We start from the raw sequence: 18,449 nt of genomic DNA, 5'->3' as shown, positions 1-18,449 counted from the left end.
ACTTTTGAAGGTCCAGTTTAGTGAGCAAGTTGGCAGATTTTGTCACCAATAAACTCCTCCCCCACACCAATTGCATAGTGCACAAATAAGGAGGTGAGTGGGTATTAGTGTAATGTTAGCCTCATTTGCAATTGTTGTAAGAAGCTGTTCACTTACAGGAAAACTCAATGCTACACAAATGATGGTTTTTGAAAACCCAACCCCCCCACGGCTTGCCCTCCAGAATCGAAGCCTGAGGTTTTGCTTTTCAATTTACTTTGCACATAGGTAATCTTAAAGCTTTAGTTGCTTAAGCTGCTGTTTTAGGGGGCAGGTCTCATTTTTCTGAGCCTTGGGGAGGGCAGGTTTATTGCTCCATTGATTAGTATTCTGCCTGGTTGCTGCCTACTGCTTTGGAGTCAGCTTGTAGCCATTGCCTGGCAACCACAATGTAAAAGTACAACAGCAGCTCTGGAGTGCAAACATGCTGCTTGCAAGTAACTCTCAGCCTCATCTTTCTTCTGCAAGGCAAAGAAGGATTAAAAGAAGGCACATGGGCACATAAAACAAGGAGAGAATAGAACTACAGGTTGAATGCACAAGAAGGTCCTTTAGGTCTTTTGGAACATTTGGGCTTCCTGAACTAAGGTTTGGTCTATCTGTTTTATATTTCCTCTTTTACTCCTCCCACCCTGTAAAGTATGTGTTGGTGAGAATATTCAATAAGCTTCTGGAAGTGAGCTTGCCAGGCATAGATTTGCTTTCCTATTTCTGACTTTTCCCCATTCCTTCCCGTAAATCTTCAGGTCAAATAACAGTAAGCCACCTTTCTCAGGGCAACAGGGGCATGGCCTTTGTACAGCTGCATGTTTATTTCTGGTATGCTTATTTCTGGGGAAACATTTCCTCCCAAACTTCTTTCTCACAAGCAGAGTAGATAGTGTTCAGCAGAAGAGAATTGATGCATCAAATAGTGGTGTCTGGTGGGGTGGAAAGCAAAGAGACCAAAAGTGCATGGAGCTGGAACCAATGACAGGTGGAACCAACTCATTCTAGTTTTGTCTCCATCCCCATTGTTTAGCCCGGACACTGAGCTCCAGTGTCGAGGGCCTTCTGGCGGTTCCCTCATTGCGAGTAGTGAGGTTACAGGGAACCAGACAGAGGGGCTTCTCAGTAGTGGCACCCACCCTGTGGAACGCCCTCCCATCAGATGTCAAGGAAATAAGCAGCTATCCTATTTTTAAAAGACATCTGAAGGCAGCCCTGTTTAGGGAAGTTTATTTTAATATTTAATGCTGTATTGTTTTTAACACTCGATTGGGAGCCACCCAGAGTGGCTGGGGAAACTCAGCCAGATGGGCAGGGTATAAATATATCATCATCATCACCATCATCATCCTCTCTGGTGAGTTCTACAAAGACAACGAAGAGACTACAGAGGAGGAAACTGATAACCTGTATCATTCCATTGACTAGTTGTAAGTCAGAAGGTGGCAGATGCAGTGTGGCTGCAGGCAGTTTGAGACTGAGTGTCCCATTCACCCTAGTGACTTAGCCTCCAGTGGCATCATGACCTCTCCTCACCTAATAAGCATAATAAAACTTCATTGGGAGCAGTTGCTCCCTGGTTTCATTTGTAAAGGTAAAGGGACCCCTGACTGTTAAGTCCAGTCGCGGACGACTCTGGGGTTGCGGCGCTCATCTCGCTTTACTGGCTGAGGGAGCCAGTGTTTGTCCGCAGACAGCTTCCGGGTCATGTGGCCAGCATGACTAAGCCACTTCTGGTGAATCAGAGCAGCACACGGAAATGCTGTTTACCTATTTATCTACTTGCACTTGACTTGCTTTCGAACTGCTAGGTGGGCAGGAGCTGGGACCGAACAACGGGAGCTCATCCTGTCGCTGGGATTCAAACCGCCGACCTTCCGATCAGCAAGCCCTAGGCTCAGTGGTTTAGACCACAGTGCCACCCGCGTACCCCCGGTTTCATTTGTAGGTAGAGGTTAAAGATGTATGACTCTGTGCACCACAAATCAGCTGTCTCTTGTGACTGACACAGGTTGCCAAAGATAAAGAATATAAACCTTTTATATATCACAGGTACCCAGGCACATTCTTTCAAACTTAAATTGCTGTGATTTTGCTATCTCTGCTTGTTTTAGAAAGTGCACAAAAAGGAAGTGAACAGATGTGTGTATACACCTAGTACATCCTCGTAACTCAAACTGGGAGTAACAGCTTGCTGAGTCCACAGTGAACTGTTACTTCTTTGCAAATGAATGGTTAATGTGTATGCAAATTGCCAGGCCTCCAAGGAATTCAATCTGTCATGTTCTCTTTTTGGACTCCCAATTGGGGTTTGCATTTAGAAATATATATATTCTTTGACTGGCAGTTGAAGGTTCTATCAAAAACTTAGGTTTCTTGGGCATTGTGATGTCAGCCTGGAAAAATATGATGGATGAGTTTCACTTTGGGTAGATTACCTCATGGGACTTTCTCCCAACCTTGCAGGCATACTGAGTTGCTCATGTCTGAGGTTTCTGACAGTTTTTAGTGCTTTAAGAAAGTGCATTAATTTAGCTAGTGATTCAGTATAGTTTGCACTTGGCAGCCATGTTTGCTTTTATGGTTGTAGCATTTTCAAGATTCCCTCCTGTCTCTCCACTCAGCCTTCCCTTTCAGTGCATTGAAAAACATTTGAAGTGAACAAGGTGACTTGCTTGGCATGGATTTTGGTACCCCATTTCCTATAGGATAGGTGCAGTTGAGGTACTGGCAATTATGCAAGCTGAATTTCCTAACTGAAATAGGAGGCTTGACTTTGCTGGTAGCACCAAAAAAGGACTGGACTTGTAGTAGGTCTAACATACAGTTAGGAATAACTAAGACTTGTGACTTGTGAAGAAGGGAGCTTTCCTTATGGCTAGATTCACACTGTAGCACTAAATCCAGAAGTGGAAGAAGCTCAAAGAAGAGGTGATAAGTAATACTGAATCAAATGCATAAATCATGAAATTATTCAAGCCTTATACTGAATACGATCATTGGTTCTGTCTGGTGTGTTGTATGTCTGTTGACTAGTAATGGTTCTGCTGACTAGTAGAGGGTTTCAGACAACTATTTTCGTAGCTACAGTTTCTTAAAATCTCTTTACACTGTTAATACCAGGTAATGAAGCTCCTTGCATGCAAATATATGCTCTTCCCCTCAGCTACACCCCTTCCCCTTGCATGCTTACCATTTTTTTTATCTCATGCTGATCCTGCTAGTCTCTAGTCAACAACTCGGACTTGCAGTTATAAGGCCACAGGTATTGGCACATTCTCCTCATGCTTTGCATATGTCAGATATGCTGATTCAACCATAGGCACTTGAAAAATTCCTCATATGAGAGCACCCTAATGTCTCATTATACTTCCATGAAGTAGCACTCATTTATTTGTGACACAAGTGAATCAAAGAACCAATGATAAAAGCTTAACAGCTACCAGCCCCAACAATACTGTGTAATGCTTTGCTTTGTGTGTTCCATGAACCTGGGGAGAAAGTAGGACTTAACTGAATCCTTTTATGTCTTCCAGAGCCTTGGATCAGCAGACAAGAAGGACTTGTATCCATCAAAGTAAGTTTTATATTCTTCTGTGTGTGGTTTCAATGGCATTTAAAATTTTAAATTTAAATGTGTTAATAATTGCAATCTTAATAGTATAAGCAAAATCTGTTTTTCTTCTGCATTGTTTGTCTCTGATATGTTAGAGCAGGGATGGCTAACCTGTGGCTATCCAGCTGTTAAGTCACAACTCTCAGAGTCCCTGCCAGTTGACTATTCCAACAGCATCTGGAGAGACACAAGTTAGGTAACTCTGGATTAGAGGAAGGAGAGCCAACTAGAATCTATCACAGTGGACATGATAGTAACGTGATAACCTTACCATAAATGACACAAGGTGGTTGTTGTAATCAGGGATGCCACAGGGATGCCATCTTCATGTAGCTGCTGTCTGAACAGGTTTGTTTTTAGTTCAGCCAACCTGAGCAGCCATAATTCAGTACCCAGCACTAAAAAAAATATCCCAAGCTTTGGTAATTGCTGTGGACCGTTACAACATATCACCACCAACAAGGATTATTCAGAACAATTGTTCAGTGTTCTGATTGTTCAAGACTGCTCTTGTGTCAGCTCCCAGTTCCTTCTGCATGTGTAGGGCACGACTTTATTGCCTTGCATTTGTGGTGTGGTGTGATATTTAACCAGAAGAGTTCTGTTAAGAGAGATTGGCCCACAGCTATGAAGCTTCTTTCCTGTGGTCATTCATTACAGTATTTTCTGGTGGAAAGTATCACATTCCTTTTTGATACTTGGTAATAGAGAAGGAAGTTGTTAGAGTCCTTTAGCGGCATTATTTTAATTCACTGCCCTTTAAGATTTGTTTTTTCTGTCTGGTTTTAAACACAATGTTTGCTTGACATTTTGGATATAGGGCAGAATACAGATGTAAATGTAACAGTATGTTCCTAAAATATTACAAATGAATCTGGATTTTTAATGTTTCCACTTGAGCATCTTTTGCTGGATATGCCTGTTATGCATTTGCTGCCCCAAATCACATGGAAATTAATTTTGTGGCATATTTTTTAAATCTTTAAATAACAACATCTATATTTAAATGCATAGAACTAATGTTTATATTGTTGTACAGTCAATTTCTTACATATGTGGAGGAGAATAAGCAAATGTGTATGACAAGAGGTTCCCAACTATCCATATTCTTATTTACTTTTTTGTTCGGTATTCTTTGTTCTGGGTCTTCCTTTGTCACATGGGAAATGTAAACATGTAGCAGAGAAATGTGAAAATAGGCACCTGTGGCATAAGTGTGCACTTGGTGTGAGGCAAGAAGTGCAGGTACACCTGAGTTTGGTTCTCCCTACCCCTCAGAATAATCTTGCTAACTAGCCATTATCATGATGTTGAAAAATGCCACCTACATAAGAATAGCTTCTAAATCAGCATTTGGATTTTTTAAATTTAGAACTATTAGTCTACTTGCTTCGGGGCATTTTTTAATTGCTAGTTCAGGGAAAGGGAATGAGAGCTTCCAGCACCTGGTAGTTTTCACAACTGCTCCCCTTCCTATGCCGCTGGCAGCATGGTTCCATCAGGAGGTTAAGGTACACTGTCTTGAATGATGTGAACTACATTAGTCAGTCTTGGCATTTTTGCTGAGTCATGTAGCATCACTATGACATTGGGATTTTAAAGATGTACAATAAATGCTGATCCTAATGATGTGCTTATTCAGAATGGTTCTGCTCTTGGCAGAACTGGGTCTTTTCTATAAGTAGGAGACCTGCACATCCCAGTAAGCCAAGCTTATATACCTACCAACTTAGCAAGACTTTGCTACCTGCAGCTATCCTATAGACAGATCTTCATCCGACATCTATAAAGATGTTGTATATGACAACAGTGTTCAACCTTTTCATATACTGGACCCACCTTTAGTCTCAACCAGCAACATTCAACACACACTAATATATCCACATTTTCTGTCACCTCGTATTTCTGGTATTCCCTTTTCTTTTCTTTAAAAGCAATAACAAATAAATAATGCTTGGTGGCAAAATTGACACAATAATCTTATTTTCCCACTGTGCAGTCAAAGTTCATTTTAACTTATTGTATCTTTATCATATCTTGTAACCTTACTGTACACCAGGTAGAGGTTCCAAAAGGACCTCTCCAATGGACAGTAAAATGGCAGGCGCGATTCGGTGTAAGCAAGGGCAAAGTGATGCATGTTGCCACAAAAGAAATCTCAGTTTTAAATATAGGTTTAAGGGGTCTGAACTATGGTGAATGACCAGGAATTGGACCTTGGGATCATAGTGGATAGCTTATTGAAGATGTTGACACAGTGTGTGGCAGCTGCGAAAAAGTCAGATTCCGTGCTAAATATCATGACAAAAGGCATTGACAATAAAACTGCTGATATCATAATGTTGTTATACAAATCTATGGTGCAGCCACATTTGTAATACTGTGTATAGTTTTGGTTACCTCACCTCAGAGAAGCTATTATAGAGTTGGAAAAGTTTAAGAAAATGAAGTTAAACGATCAAGGGGATGGAGTGACTCCTCTTTGAGGGAAAGTTGCAGAGTTTGGGACTTTGAAGTTTAGGGGAAAGGCAAGTAAGAGGTGACATGATAGAAGTTTATAAAATTGTGTATTGTATGGAGAAAAGTTTCTCTCTCTCATAATACTAGAACTCATGAACATTCAGTGAAGCTGAACGTTGGAAGATTCAGAACAGATAGAGGAATGTACTTATTCACACAGTGAATAGATAAACTCTGGAACTTACTCCCATAGGAGGCAGTGATGACCACCAAAGTAGATTGCATTAGAAGATGATTAGATAAATTCATGGAGAAGAATACTATCAAAAGTTACTAGCTATGATGGCTACGTTCCTGCTTTCAGACTTCCCACAGGTATCTGGTTGGCCATTATGAGAACAGGATGCTGGACTTGATGAGCCACTGGCCTGATCCAGCAGGCTCTTCTTGTGCTCTTATCTTATCTTCTTCCTATGGTGTTAAGCAGTGTATAAACTGTAGAAATGAATAAAATAAAACATAATTCAATCCCTCACTGCTGGGATTGAATACTCCATTGGAGATCTGCATTGCCCACTGCAAATGCACGCCTCCTTTCTGGGATGCTCATGCATCTCTAATTAGAATCCTCAACATCAGAGTGGAGGGGAGTGTTTGATGGATTTGCCCTCCTCCCTCACCTATGCCAGTGGCAGTTCATTCTATCTTGGCCTCAGGAGTGGGGTAAAGAGCAGTTCTGCCATTTAACTGTATCCTCTCTCATCTGTGCTGTACCACAAATCTATGAACCCAAACGGTTTTTATTTACATTTAAGGTTACATGTAGTTATGCTGTCCCTGGAAGTGAATGTTCTAGTGAAGGGCAAACCTTGGTTGCATAGATTGTACTGTTCCTTGAACTGTAGAATTGTTAAGAGGCAAGATAGCATTGTCCTCTTTAAAGCCCAGTACATTATTTTTGTTTTCCTCCTCAGCTTGCAAAGTCTTTTCCAGGTTAGACAATGGGCAGCTGAAAGCTTATGTATGTTTCAATAAATTGGTTGTCAACAACATGTTGCTTAAGGAGATACTTAGAGGTGTTCAGGAAACCTAGCCTCTGAGCTAGGCAGTGGACAAAGGAGTTAACAGGTCAATCTGTGTCTAGCACAGCATGCATGGTTAGCCTTGGGTGTCAGCAAATTAAGTAAGCTGCTATGTCTCATATTTCATACCTTCTGTGTTGAATATTTCATTTAGAAAAGCAAAAGCTGTCCCTGGTGACAGCTGGCAATTTCTCCTGCCCTTTCTCCCTGGCCATCTCCTAATGGGGAGCATGACAAGGGTGTCACTTGCTCAACAGGCAGTTGAAATAATAAAAACTTCCTCCACAATCTTTTGCTTCTGTTCAGAGTGATAAAATCAGACTGAGACATTTTGAGAAGGGGCTCTAACACTTGGAAGCTTAACCCTACATTTTTATTACTGACAGCTGATTTAAACCTGCCTGGATTTTCTGCATACCTGCCATATCCAAGGCTGCCTCAAACCTTAATCATCAGTTAAATTGTTGCTTTAAATGACACTGTATGGGAATTAGTTTTGCAGTATTCGGATTTGAGCTGTCCAACAGTATAGGAGAGACAGTTTGTTCAATTTATGCATGCCATTCTATTAGGCACTAGAAGAGATGATCAAGATCACTGCACACAGACCGATTTTGAAACTTTTGAGCCATGTCTACAATTAGGATGTTCAAACTTAACGTGGAGCATTGTCTTTAGTCAGCCCTTGAACGCTTGAGTCATAGCAAACTATTATTCTAAATAATATCATTATTATTGTTCTATCATATTGTATTTTCAAGACAAGGCCATATCTCTGCCTAGAGTTTGGTTCCTATCTCAAAAATTGTTAGTTTAATCAAGCTCAATTTATTTATTTGTTTATTTCTCTCTCTCTGTCTGTCTTGTGTTCTATAGCTTTGAATTGATTGAGATTACATTGGGATACTTTTTACTGCTTTGGTTGCTATAGAAACACATGTGTCCCCCGCCATAGTTAGTAACAAACATGGCCTCTTCTAAAATTTTAGTCCCATTTCAACCCACTTTTTAAAACCTGCTTGGCCAGGACTCTCATTGCCATAAGTGGCTAGGACAATTCAATATTATTATTATTATTATTATTATTATTATTATTATTATTATTTACTGCACTGGCATAGAGAGGGAGACTTGAATGCTGGTTTATCAAACCATAAGGTGAACTTTTTCCTGCCATGCTGCCCTCTACCCATCCTAAAGGGGCCACCCTGAAGAGCAACAACAGAGAAGTCATTCTCCTTGGCCATTCAGGTCTTGGCCTCTCTTTGAGTCAGGGGTCATTGGTGGTGGTGGTTAATGACTGGTCACTGCCAGTTAATGAGCAGTTGAAGGTGAACAAAATGAAACAAAATGAAAGAATGCATGGCTAGCAGAAAGACCTTGGTGTACTCCAGTGGATTCCTTATACCCCCAACATGAATTCATTGTAGGCCATGGCTGAAAACCATTTGTATGTGATAAAAATCCCAAGAATTAAAACGTAAAAAGGGGGTCAGGGGTTGTGTGATGAGGAATTGCATTGATGCCTACCAAAGAGGCTGGGCAGGGAAGTGTGCATCCCTATGTCAAATCTGACAACCATCACCAAAATTAATGCAGACAGTGCTATCATAACTTCATTCTTAACGTGATCAAGCAAATAGATGTAATGGGTGTGATGCTCATACTTTATCTTCAGTGAGTGAAAAATAGTGAAGTCTTCCTTCAAATAATGGATGTGCTCTTTAGTCCATACTAAGCTAAAGTAAGGATATTGTGCTTGGTGTTTAGAATTGGCCACATCTGTTCACATCTACTCTCTGTTTAGTACAGGGAAATATGCAAAAGTATTGTCTTTGGAGTTTTTCAATAGTGAAGCCATGTGGCTCTAAGTGATGGAAAATATTTCCTTATGAATAGGGAAAGTGCAGCAGAACCCAAAGGGCAAAATGATCAGCGATCCTTAGTCTAGGGGTGCCAGACAGTAGTTTTCTTTGTTTTTCTGCTTGGATAGAGGTAGGATGAGTGTACAAAAATTGTAAACCTATATGGCTGCAGGAAGGTCTGAGAGAAAAAACAGCTGAAGGAGGAGGAGAGGACAGAGGGTGAAGAAAGAGCTGTGAGTGGAGGGAGGACCCTATTCCCACCCCTTGGACACCCTGGGAAACTCAACAAACCTGCTGTGCCTGGGTGTAGAGAGTTCAGCTTAATGGGACACAGCTGTGGGTAGCCGGTGAGGGTATTATCTACCTTGTGTCTGCCTATAGAAAGCAAGTCTAGAGTGAGAGCCTAGGGTTATGCCTGCTGTTTCCAGGAACACATCTCATTGTGAGACTTGTGGGTGAGCTGAGAGTTTGTTGGACCTTGGGTGAGAACCCAGAGGCTGAGAGGGTATGTCAGAAGAAAAATGAAATGATATTGTTTTATATATATTAGTAACTTTGTGTTAATGGAACATTTTTATATGAAACTTTGCATTTTTGTAACGTTTTCTGTTGCTGTTTCAGTTTTTTGTACACCACTTAGAGATATATTTTAATAAATTAAGTGATGTAGAAATTAAATTTAAAAATAAGTAGGTTATGGTCCATAGGGACTGGACAATGACTTGCCCAAACTGAAGGATCAGCAACTGGTTAAGAAGCAGGAGGCTGAGAGTAAAATATATGGACAGTTTGCCTGAGGAGGGTTGGACATTTTTGCAAGGCAGTCCCCTTAGTTTGAAATGATGACTCTACACAAATAAGTTTTTGACATCATATTTTACTGAGAATAATACCCGCACTATGTATAATCATGTACTGGAAGGGGGAAATGTTCTAGGTGGGGTGGATTATCAACATTAACAAAAAAAACCATAGTACTATATGAAGTAAACAATACTGCTGCGTGAGCTTAACAAATGGGATATTACCTCTCACAAAATACTTCAATAAGAATTTTGCATTCATTTTCCCAGCAGGAAGTTACACCTGCTATTGCTTCAATTTGAAAATAGCAGAGCTGGGGCCAAGCATCACTCACAAAATTTCTGGCAGTTTTGTCAAAATCTGCAAGGCCTATTTGAATTTAGAACATTTGCTGGCTGGCCATGGTTATTAAATCATCCCATGCTGCAGTATGATATACAGTGGTACCTTGGGTTAAGAACTTAATTCGTTCTGGAGGTCCGTTCTTAACCTGAAACTGTTCCTAACCTGAGATACCACTATAGCTAATGGGGCCTCCCGCTGCCACCACCGCGCAATTTCTGTTCTCATCCTGAAGTAAAGTTCTTAACCCGAGGTTCTATTTCTGGGTAAGCGGAGTCTGTAACCTGAAGCGTCTGTAACCTGAAGCGTCTGTAACTCGAGGTACCACTGTATGGCATATTTGCATGCACAAGTGTTCCTAAAGCCTGTGTGCAAGAATTACAAAGATGTATTCACAATATCTAGTACATTTTGTAATTTCTTCTGATAAAAATCTGCTGCCCAGTTCTGGGGAGAATAAAAAACAGGACTAGAATTCTCCTGAGATTTTAAACCAACTCTAATTTCAGTTAGGAATGGGAAACAATTTATTTGGTTCTCATTTTAATGTAAACCTAACTAATTCACATTTTCTGAACTATCCATTGAAATTAGCATTTTCCCATATTTTGCAATGCAGTACTTATGCCTAATAATGCACACAAAAATGCCTATATTGGTGAAAATAACATACAAAAATACACCATTTTAAGATATATAATACTTGCAAAATGTATATATTAGGCAAAAATGCATACATTAGGGGTAAAATGCACAGGAACCTTAATGAATTTTTGTGTGGGCCCTTTTTTAAAAATTGCAAAATGATGCAGAAATGGAAAACTGAGAAAATCAAATTTCACAGGTGTATCCATCTGTCATGTAAATTCATTTCCCAGTACCCAACCATTTATATTTTATTTATTCAGTAGTCTTTATCCTAGGTTGCAATAGATCTCCTCAGTTAATTTCCACCTCTTACTCCCATTCAACTTCTGTTCACATCTGTGATCTACAACCTTCTTGTATCTGAAAATAGCCACATTTCTGAATCATAAATCCACTCATGCATTAGGAGTTTTGATCCTCATTTCTCTTGCTCTAAGTCAGAATGAGGCAGAAAACTGGTAGCAGTTTTCAGATTGTGCTCAGCTGGTCTTTGTGCTGAATATTATATGATCAATTTAACCAGCACTTGAACAGAACACACACTTCAAAAATGGAATGTACAGTCACAATGCCTGTGCATTTTCAATGCCTCTAGGCTGCAGAGACTGTTTTTTGAATTACAATTACATGATTTACAACTGGAATATAGTCCTGGTAAACACTTAGTAATTATGTATACTTTGTCCAGAGCTTATAATGGGACTGAGGTTGAAGCAAATTCTGATTCTAGAGTAGTACATGTAAATTTGACTAAATAAAATATCCCAGTCTCTGACCAGATGTGGTTCATAATAGCCAGGGCCACAGCTCATGATATTATTTTGAGAAAAGTAATACAAGCAATCAATTCTAATAGATGTGGAAAACACATACCAAGTCTTTATAACCATTTTGAAGCAGACTTGTATGTACTGGATGGAATTCTGTTCAAAGGTACCAAATTGGTGGTTCCCAGCTCTCTAAAGGAAGAGATGGTGAAATGGGTGCATGGTGGACATTTAGAGATGGAAAATGCAATTGGCTTGCTCCCAGTGTCCTATATTGGCCAAATATTAATTAGGATATGGAAAAACATTGCTCAGCATATCATTTTCCACCTTAAATCTGTTTTTTCAAGATACCTAAGTCATAGTCATGTTTGATAATGTGCCTCAATTTGATTACTATGACTTCAAAGCATTTGTACAACAGTATGGTTTCAGGCACATTACTTCAGGTCCTAGATACCCACAGTGTAATGGGCTGGTGAAAAATGGTGTCAAGACAAGATCATCAAAAGAATGCTTAAAAAATGAGAGAATTCAAACACAGATCCTTACTTGGCCATGCTGAATTACAGAATGGCACCTTTGAAAGTTTGACTCTGTCCTGCTCAGCTTTGTTTGGGAGAAGGGTAAGAAACAGGTTGCCTGGTTACTTAGACATAGAGTTGAGGCAAAAGTTGATGTAAATTGTACATATGTATAGTGGGGAAATGTGGCCACTAAAGGCTGTGGCCACTCAAGAAATATCTCCTCAATCTTATGAGGTGATAGAAGAAGAACAAACATATCAGAGAAACAGAAGAGATCTTCAACTGATTCCTAAACAGGAGCAAAGAACAGAATTGGCTGCAGACACAGCAAAATCAAAAGATCTTGATGGTGATCAAAGCCATCATGCAGTTGACATGCACAGAAGTGACCAAAGGAAAGCAGAAGCTGAAATGCTACCTATACCTCATAGAGCTACAAAACCGAGGAAGCCAACCCAGAGGCTAATAGAGAATTCTTGATCGATAGGTTCCGTTGGTTGTTGTTGTTGTTTGTTTTTTTTTTTGTAGAAGGGAAAGATATGAGGATACTATCACTTAAAGTGGGTTGTGCATACGTGAATCACATGAGACTGGAAGTGGCCTCTGGGTAGGAAAATGGTTCTGGAATAGAGTAGCTATGATTTGATTTAACAGAGGCTCTTCATTTTGTAAATACAGCCCCCCTCCACATTCCACTCATGCGTGACCACATTTACTCATGTCACCACGAAATAAATAAATTAACTGATTTGAACCAGGAAATGTCACCAAAGCAGCATGAAAAAAGCAGGAGAGAGATGGAGAGTGGGGCAAAGCAGCTTGCACAGCTGTTCTAAGTGTCTCGCCGGCCCCCACTGACTTGCTCTCCTTGGCTTTCTTCTTCCTGGCCAGCAGAGCCATTGCGGGGTGGGTACATCACATCTTCCTGCCTGCCCATCCCTTCCTTGCTCTCTCACTCGCTTGTGAAATTTTTTTTTTTTTTACTTGGGCAGGATCTGAGAGTCCTTCTGCTAGCCATTGCCCTCACCGCCCCACAAACAGGCAGCAACATTATTTCTTGGTGTGAAGGGAAAAAACCCATCTCCAGCAACTTCCAAGACTAACAGGGAGAGTGCTGAGAGACCCCGCAGCACGAGGAGCTACCCAGCCACCTACCCACCAACCCCCAGCTCAACTTTCAGGTCACCAGAGGCAGGCAGGGCATGAGTGGCGAGGTGGGGGAGAGTGTGAACAGATTTCTTTCTGGAATCAGATAGCACAGAAATGAGTGCTCAACATGCATTGTATTCCATAAGTTTTCCAGAAGTGACTTTTTACATTGTGCGAAATTTCAAATACAGTGTGGAAATAAACAGGGAATAACTGTTGGGAATAAACTGCTGTGTGAATGCTCTAGAATGGGTCTGGACAGACCAGGCTTGCAGAATCATCTTCTTTTATTAGCAGCTTGATGTCAACCTGCCAGAGTTGATGCAAAATCACTGCTCAGCATGTGGTTGGGGTGCAGAACCAGATCCAAGATGGTAGTTGGGGGATATAGCCAATTACATAACTCTCCTGTATAAGTACAAATTTGCACCTGAGATACTAAAGATCAGTGTTTCCCAATGTGGGGCCATATGGCCCCTTGGGGCCCCCCAGGATATTCCAAGAGGGCCACAGGTGAAAAATGGGTAAATGGGGGACCATAGCACGAGGCTAGGGGACCACAGTGGGAAGTGAGAAGTGAAGTTGTTGTTGTTGTGTTTGTTTGTTTTTTAATCCTGATTGGCTGGCTATCCGCTTGGCCAATCACAAGCAGGTAAGGGGGCAGCCCACCAGGACCTAGCACTCCTTTTTGCCATTGGCGTTTTCTTGAAGCAGTTGTGTCAGCACTCTTAAGCATAAGATCAATGTTACAGTTAGGGAACACTGAGGCTTGAATTTGAACTGCTTGAAAATATGCTATGGATTAGGCAAGTAAGCGTGCAAGAAAATTGCAGCCTTTAGAAACAATGGTTTTATTGTTTAACAGTTGAAATCAGACACTCTTACTCATCTACTGCAAATTGCCCAGATCAATAGATCCTGATTGGCTCAGCTTGTTCACTGTAACTAGTCATAAATATTTTCATGACAGCCTACTCCTTTGCCTAAGCGGTAGATTAGTTAATCTGTTCAGACACTGCTTCTTGAAAGGCCTCATCAGCCAGCCTTTCAAGGTCCTTTTCAGAGACCTTTCTCTGTTGCTCTACCTTGTCTAATGAGGTGGGTGGTTTGGGAAAGGACCTTCTTGCTAGTGGTGTCCCAACCAAGGAATGCTTTCTCTGGGGAGGTCTGTTTTGGTATGACTTCATTTGTTCTTTTACTACCCTAGTGAAGTTGTTTCTATTCGCCCAGGTTTCTTGGTGTTCATTTCTGACTGCATACACACCATACATTTAAAAGCACATTTCTCTGCTCAAAGAATCCTGGGGACTACAGTTTTTAGGGGTGCTGAGAATTGTAGCTCCATTAAGGCAAGCTACAGTTCCCAGGATTACTGTGGTGGTGAGGTGGGTGTGTTTTAAATGACAGGTGTGTACGCAGCCTCACTTTCATTTTACCTGGTGTTTTTTGTTGTGTTCTATGATTACTGGTGCTGCTGCTTTTCAAATGTGTTTGATATTTGATGTTTTGAGTCTTCCAAATGAAGAGCAGGATAAAAAACTGTGTTTTCTGTATTCCTGCTACCCTTTGCTTTTCTGCACAGCCTGCTTATCCTATAGTGCATATTGCTACTCACTCCTCTTGCACCAGTTCTCTGACAGATTCTTTAATTATCAACCTAGTTTTTCATGTGAGATGCTTTGCTTTCACACTACTGATTAACCCTGGCTCCTGACCTTGTCTCACCCTGGACTGTGTTTTTATCTCTGGTCCTTGGAAGAACTTTTCTGCTAATGATCCCTGCCCTTGATCTTAGGCTTAATCCTGTGACATCGCACCACTTCCACAGTACAAAATATAACTATGCCACATCATTGTTAAAGATGCACAGAGGGCTAGTCTGAAAGGCTTTTCTCTTGCCGTCTGGATACTTTTTGAAGAAGGGAGGCTGTAGAGGAGAGACTGAGAGATTTTGATGTCTTTCTCACTGTGCCTGTTACAAGAGACCAGCTTCATAGGTATCCTTAGGTAATTTAAAATACACATAAATAACCCTTCAAAATGTCTATCCTGGTTTATACTATGCAGTTAAAACCAAAACCAAGCAAAAATAAATTAAAATCAATTGTTCGTATGGAAGAAAACAATCTTCAAGTTTTCTGGATCCCATGCCATGAAGGCCTTTAAAGCTTTACCCAGCACCTCTCTGCTGTTTTTTGAACTAGTTGCAGCTTCTGTCTTCAAGGCCAGCACCACATAAAATGCATTGCAGCAGTCATAAAGGATGTTTCAAGAGCATGGATCATGGTTGCCAGACTACTTCCTCTCCAGGAGAGGTCACCACTGGTTTACCATCCTGTAACTCCTGAGTCCTAAGCTTAAAAAAAATATGAAATTAAAATCTCTCTGGTATTGGTATAATCTATCTAATTTTCATGATTTGACCATAGAGGATTTATTTTCAAAGGACAAAAGAACTTTCAGGTTTAAGCAGATTCAATTCATTTTGTGTATTGATGGTATAAGGATTTTTTTGCTACCATTTGTTGAAAAGGTACCATTCATTGTAATTAACCATTGTGATAATATTTTTTAAAAAATATTTAGTACTTTAAAGTACCGTAATTGAAATGCACACCACGCCTCTTAGAGGTGTGAACCAGTTCAGGAAAAAATGCCTTTTCTGGCAGCATGTTGCTCCTTAGTAGGCATTGTTATCTGATCTTGGCCATGAGATAACTACTCTCAAAGATCTGTACAGTCTTTGTGTCTATACATTCATTGTGCAGGGAAGAACTTGGAATCCGTTGCAGAGTTTGGCTACAGAGAATCTGTTCATATTTCAACTTTATATCTAGTTTTTAGACCACTTGGAAAACAGAAACCAATAGCTACCAAAAGGCTTGGAAATCTGGTGTGGGTTGCTAGTTTTTCAGCTCTTAAGATCAAATTTTGGTACCATTCACAGCTTGTCATTACTCCTCCCATCACTTTTTGTCCCTGCCCTCTGTCATTTCTTCTACTTCATAGTTGTTTCCCCCCCACCTGCTAGTATCTCTCTTTTTTCCTATTTGAAAAAAGCCACAATTTTGGTGGGAACTCCAGTATATATTTTGTAAATTGCATATTTTACAACATATTTCTTCTAGAGCAAAGTATTTCTTGGAATATTTTGATCACAGAAATGTGATATTTTAGGTGTAGAATAAATATACACATGCTTCTTCCTGAAGAAGCTATATAGAGTTGTCTCTGACACCATCCAGCTACAAGCAAATACCTGGTTTGTACAATATAACACTCAAGCAAAGAAAACTGCAGGAAGTCAAAGGGACCACATTGCAGCACCAGTGTCAAATTGTACAAAATAAATCCAAAAAAAGTTCTTGAGGGTAGGCAATAGGTGGTGGGAGAGAGAAGAAAATAAAATGCTAAATATTTGTACATCACAGTGAAGGTGAAGTCCACATCTCCAGCCAGACATCTGATGTGTCATTTTGGATTTCACAAACACAGAGGGAGCTTTTTTCAGGGCTAGCCTCTGCAGACACTGCAGCTTTAATGTCCAAGCACTCTGCGTGTTTCCACTCCCCTCAAATTCATCAATCAGCTCTCGGTAAGGCTCTGAAAGGGCCAGTTTATTAAACAAACACACTTAGTGTAAAAAGTTTATTCCAGTTAATTAGGACTTCATTGCAATGGAAACAAATTATCCAGCTCTTCCACGCCAAGTTAAACAGAAAGGGTGTGAGTGCAGGGGGAGGGCGGGGGAGAGGGTCCCATATTGAGGGGAGGCAAACAACCATCTTAAGCAACTTTATTTATGTTCTTTTAATATATTTATTTGGTCTTTCCCAAGCTGTAAGCATGGGCTACTAGAGGGCTCTGCATCTGAGTTGTTCCAAGGCAATCTCTAGAAAGGGTTGAGTCTAATCCCCGTGGCCTGGTTCGCACATGCATGCTCATCATTCAGTTAGAGCGTGGGGTGGTGACTTGCATGTATAAATGGGCTGTGACAAGCTGTGTAGTGGTCAAGGACCCATTACTATTTATGCAGCAGTCCCAGCAGGGTCCCTGTCTCCAGCATAGTAGAGCCACCCAATCAGCATAAAAGGGGAGATTTCTTATCCTTTGTTTCTGATTGAAGACAATCAGAGTGAAAGGAGGTGTGTCAGCCATTGAGGATAGGTTCCTAGGGTTAGTCTGGAGATAGTGCATGGAAAGAACAGTGTGGAGTTGTTCTGTATGTTCCAAAGCTAAGTATTTAGGGACAATGAAAGCACAAAGTGCTTCAGTTTCATGAGAATGGTATGCTAGTTCTGTTATTTACAATGGAACTTTAAGGAAAACACAAGTCACTCTGAAATAAGGTATTGGAGCACTCAAAATCATTTGCCCATGAACCTGCACTGGAGATAGTAGATCTCTCTGAAAGTCAGCACATGAAGATTTGCATTGATCATTGTGATGCATCCTTAATTATTATTATTATTGTATAATTTAAATGTTAATGTATAATCTTAGAAGTGGAACAGGGCTGTGAGAGGGCATGGCTGAATTTGCCACTACCCTGTTGTCCATGACAGATACAACATTAGAGATAGAACTCTCTTATCACCTTGTGTAAGCTCAAATGTGAGGTGATAACATTACATGAGAGCTAGTGTAGTGTGGCTGTTAGTGTTTCAAACTAGATCTGGGAAGATAATGGGTCTATTTTTAAATAAATTTTCATTTTCATTTTTTTAAAAACAACAACATACAAATGGAATAACTTCCCAATAAACATATATGTTTTTACTTCCCTCCACACCTTTTGTGATTTCTTATAATTTTAATTTTTAATACTTCATTTCCTACATTATTCCATTTATTAGTTACTCCCTGATTTTTCTTTACTATTACATTTAACTGCTTGTTTTACGTCAGTCCTGCTAATGAACGTAAATGTATACAGAAACTTTTCAGGTATTCAACAAATTTTCCCTATTCCTTGATAAACTTACTTTCTTCTTGGTTTCTTATTGTTCCAGTAAGTTTTGCCATTTTGGCAGAGTCCATAATTTAGTCTGGCACTCCTCCTTGATTGGGACAGAATCTTCTTTCCATCTCTGTGCATAAATTATTCTGGCTGCTGGGAAGATAATGGGTCTAAATGAAGCTCTGTCATGAAGCAGAGTCAC

General features: G+C 40.3%; 1 protein-coding gene across 10 annotated transcripts in view; it reads left to right on the top strand.

The window, feature by feature from the left end:
* The window catches only part of LOC309356474 (ankyrin repeat and fibronectin type-III domain-containing protein 1-like), a 329,664-nt gene that overhangs the window by 191,332 nt on the left and 119,883 nt on the right, over positions 1 to 18,449 (top strand). For 9 of the 10 annotated variants that reach the window (XR_014162814.1, XM_081887937.1, XM_081887934.1 and 6 more), the window contains one exon: positions 3,564 to 3,604. Coding sequence is in view for 8 of the 10 variants with exons in the window: in XM_081887937.1 (XP_081744063.1) it covers positions 3,564 to 3,604 (41 nt within the window). In the remaining 2 variants the exon portion in view is untranslated. Of the gene's footprint in view, positions 1 to 469; positions 628 to 3,563; positions 3,605 to 18,449 lie in introns of those variants that run through there. The other variant, XM_081887932.1, reaches the window with a different exon arrangement.

The sequence above is a fragment of the Podarcis melisellensis genome (assembly GCF_964234715.1).
Source record: "Podarcis melisellensis genome assembly, chromosome: 14".
Lineage (NCBI taxonomy): Eukaryota > Metazoa > Chordata > Lepidosauria > Squamata > Lacertidae > Podarcis > Podarcis melisellensis.
This window is presented reverse-complemented; position numbering and strand designations above follow the sequence as displayed.